The 2,773-nt window shown below is 33.4% G+C and overlaps 1 protein-coding gene across 1 annotated transcript in view; it reads left to right on the forward strand.

Moving 5' to 3' along the window:
- The window catches only part of npas3 (neuronal PAS domain protein 3), a 444,436-nt gene that overhangs the window by 411,397 nt on the left and 30,266 nt on the right, over positions 1 to 2,773 (forward strand). Inside the window, exon 7 of the mRNA XM_015378092.1 lies at positions 1,775 to 1,893. Coding sequence (XP_015233578.1) covers positions 1,775 to 1,893 — 119 coding nt within the window. The remainder of the gene's footprint in view (positions 1 to 1,774; positions 1,894 to 2,773) is intronic.

Raw genomic sequence — 2,773 nt, forward strand, 5'->3', positions numbered from 1 at the left:
ATATATATATATATATATATATATATATATATATATATACATATGTGGTGTTAAGTTCTTGTAGTCCTCATGTTTGAGAAATATTTTTTTTTGTAAAACAAAAGAAACAAGCTTTCTAATATATTTTTTTAGCAAAAACTCTTTATGCATATTTTTATGATCTAGACTGAAGATATGGGTTTAAATAAACATTTAAAAGCAAACTTGTTTGCCACCATAAACCACAATAATCTTTTATTTTCTCATCAAATGCTCTTAGACTTCAGTTAGAGAAGCAGTGATGATTACTGCCATCTACTGGTCAAGTTGGATAATACATTCCCTTATGAACGTCAACTATCTAGCAGAAGGGAACATTTTTCTTTCCATTCTTGGCTGTATTGCTTTTTTATTCCTTTTTTTTTTGGTAAATATTTATCACATACCATTTTTGATTCTTTACTTTTTTTGTGTAAAGAAATTAAATAATGAATTGCATGGTTCTTCTTTAGCACTCCACTATTTTAGATTCATGCTGGATGTCTTCTGGATGTTCAATTTCTACGTGTAAAATGACTTCCTGCAGTGGCAGTTTAGATAAGTGGGCCTTTATCAATATTCCAACCATTTTCCATTTTCCAAAAGTAGCTAAAGTAGAATCAGAATTTAAATGGATAAAGTTCTGATGTTGTCCGTTATATTATTATTTGAGTATGTTATTAAGTTTAACTTCCTTATAGGGCACTCAATGAAATACTTTGAAAATCAAAAATTCAAGCCAATATGGTTTTTGGAATCAAGGACAAAACCTTATTTCCTTTGGAACAATTAAAAAAATATGGATATTTTGATGGAAAAAAATGAATGTCAATGTAATAACAAGAAACGCCAACTTGCCTGAATATATTAAGAAAAATAACAAAAGTGCTTCTATAAGTAATCCATGAAAAACACTCTGAAAGTGAAAGAAACACATTTTTTTGGTTCAACAAAACCTTAGAGGCATTAATGCTGATATAGGAACCTTCATGTTTTAGTTTATTAACCTAAATAGAATTGTTAACTAGGATTATTAAGTTTTTAACTTTACTTTTTACCTTTTCAATTGGCTTTTCACCATTTTTTCTTAAATTGTTGAATTTGTTTTGTTTTTTTCAACTTAATTTGCAGTAGTTAATATATCAATTAAGGTCTCATCTAATTGGTCAAAGATGTAAAGTCATGTAGCAGGATCTTTGCTGAATGGCTGGATATAGATCTGTGTTTCTAGACCTCACTGAGGGAAGTGGGGGACTCAATTTGTAAGGGGTACGCAAATGATCAAAAACAGTAACTTGGCCTATAAAGGGTAAAGATAACTTATAATATGTCTAATTAATGCAAATTACGATGCTGAACTTTGAAGTAAAGAATTAGAATCAATATTGCGGAAACTGAACTTATGCATCAGATTTTATTACAAATCCATGTCTCTCAGGTGGCCACCTTCACCTTTATAAACCTTATAAATCTGTCCATCAAAGGAATACAAACCAAGCACACAAACAACTAATTCCCCATTTCCTTGAATAATCATCCAAATGTACGGAAGAGTTTGTAGTATCCCTCATAAGAGAGAAAAATTATATGTTCTTCATCTATTTAGTAAAAGGAAAACAGTAATTTCCAGATGGAAGGAACATGTTAGTCAAACTGTAAGAAACAATAAACCTAAATCTGCCCACGTTGGGTTTTTTATGTGTAACCTTTGGGTGCTTATTTCCTTTTTGTTGCCTTTGTGTTTCTTACTGTGCAGTGGAGTCCAGCAGTCCCAGTCTTTTATCTCCTGATAACTCTCTGGAACGATCCTTCTTCATCCGGATGAAGTCTACTCTCACAAAGAGAGGCGTGCACATCAAGTCCTCAGGATATAAAGTAAGATTTAAAGCTGAAAGTACATGTTGATTGTTCAAAGCAATGATTCTTTCAGGGCCAGGCTGCCTCCATGTTTACCATCCATTCTGGTAATGTACATCAGAAGTTGGTTAAATCAGTTTAATTTCAAAATATTCTTCAAAAAAATCTTTATTTTAACAATTAATGAAATGTAGTTTTCAATTTATTATTATTTTTTTTAATAACTAAACCTAATTTATTGCCGTTGATTTGCCACCTTCTCTGTGGGCTAACTCTAATCCTAACATGGTGGACAAAAAAAGTAAGTGTACGGTAAGTAGATTTAGTATAATTCTAGTTTGACCAATTTGAAGAAAGAATTCAGCGCCATTTCTGTGAGCTTTTAGTTTACCAACACGTGTGTTAGTCATCAAATCATTTCTAATGGGTTGTTTTTATCTGTAAAATATGTTAGCATCAGACTGGGAGGCTCTGAATCTAGTTGAAGTGATGGACTTTAAGTGCCATTGACAACTAATTCAATATTGATGAGTATGCCATGACTCTGTCGGCCTACATTAACTAATGCATTGAAGACGTCTGCATCAAACAGAACATCACCACCATGGATAAATAGAGAGGATCGGAAATCACTAGAAGCACCGAACTCAGCTTTCAAGTCTGCTGATAAAGAGGCTCTGAGAACAGCTTCAGATCAGCGAAGCAGAACCACAGCCAGAAGATCCAGGATCTTTTCCACGATGACAGCAACACCAGGAGGATGAGGAAAGGCATTCAGATGATCATGGACTATAACACCCCCTCCCCCCCGGTAGATGCAGTTAACACTAGGGGTGTAAATCACATCCATCATGGCGATTCGATTCAGTTTTGATTTCTGACCCATCGATTCGATTAT

Source organism: Cyprinodon variegatus, unplaced genomic scaffold (genome assembly GCF_000732505.1).
Source record: "Cyprinodon variegatus isolate N-32 unplaced genomic scaffold, C_variegatus-1.0 Scaffold164, whole genome shotgun sequence".
NCBI lineage: Eukaryota > Metazoa > Chordata > Actinopteri > Cyprinodontiformes > Cyprinodontidae > Cyprinodon > Cyprinodon variegatus.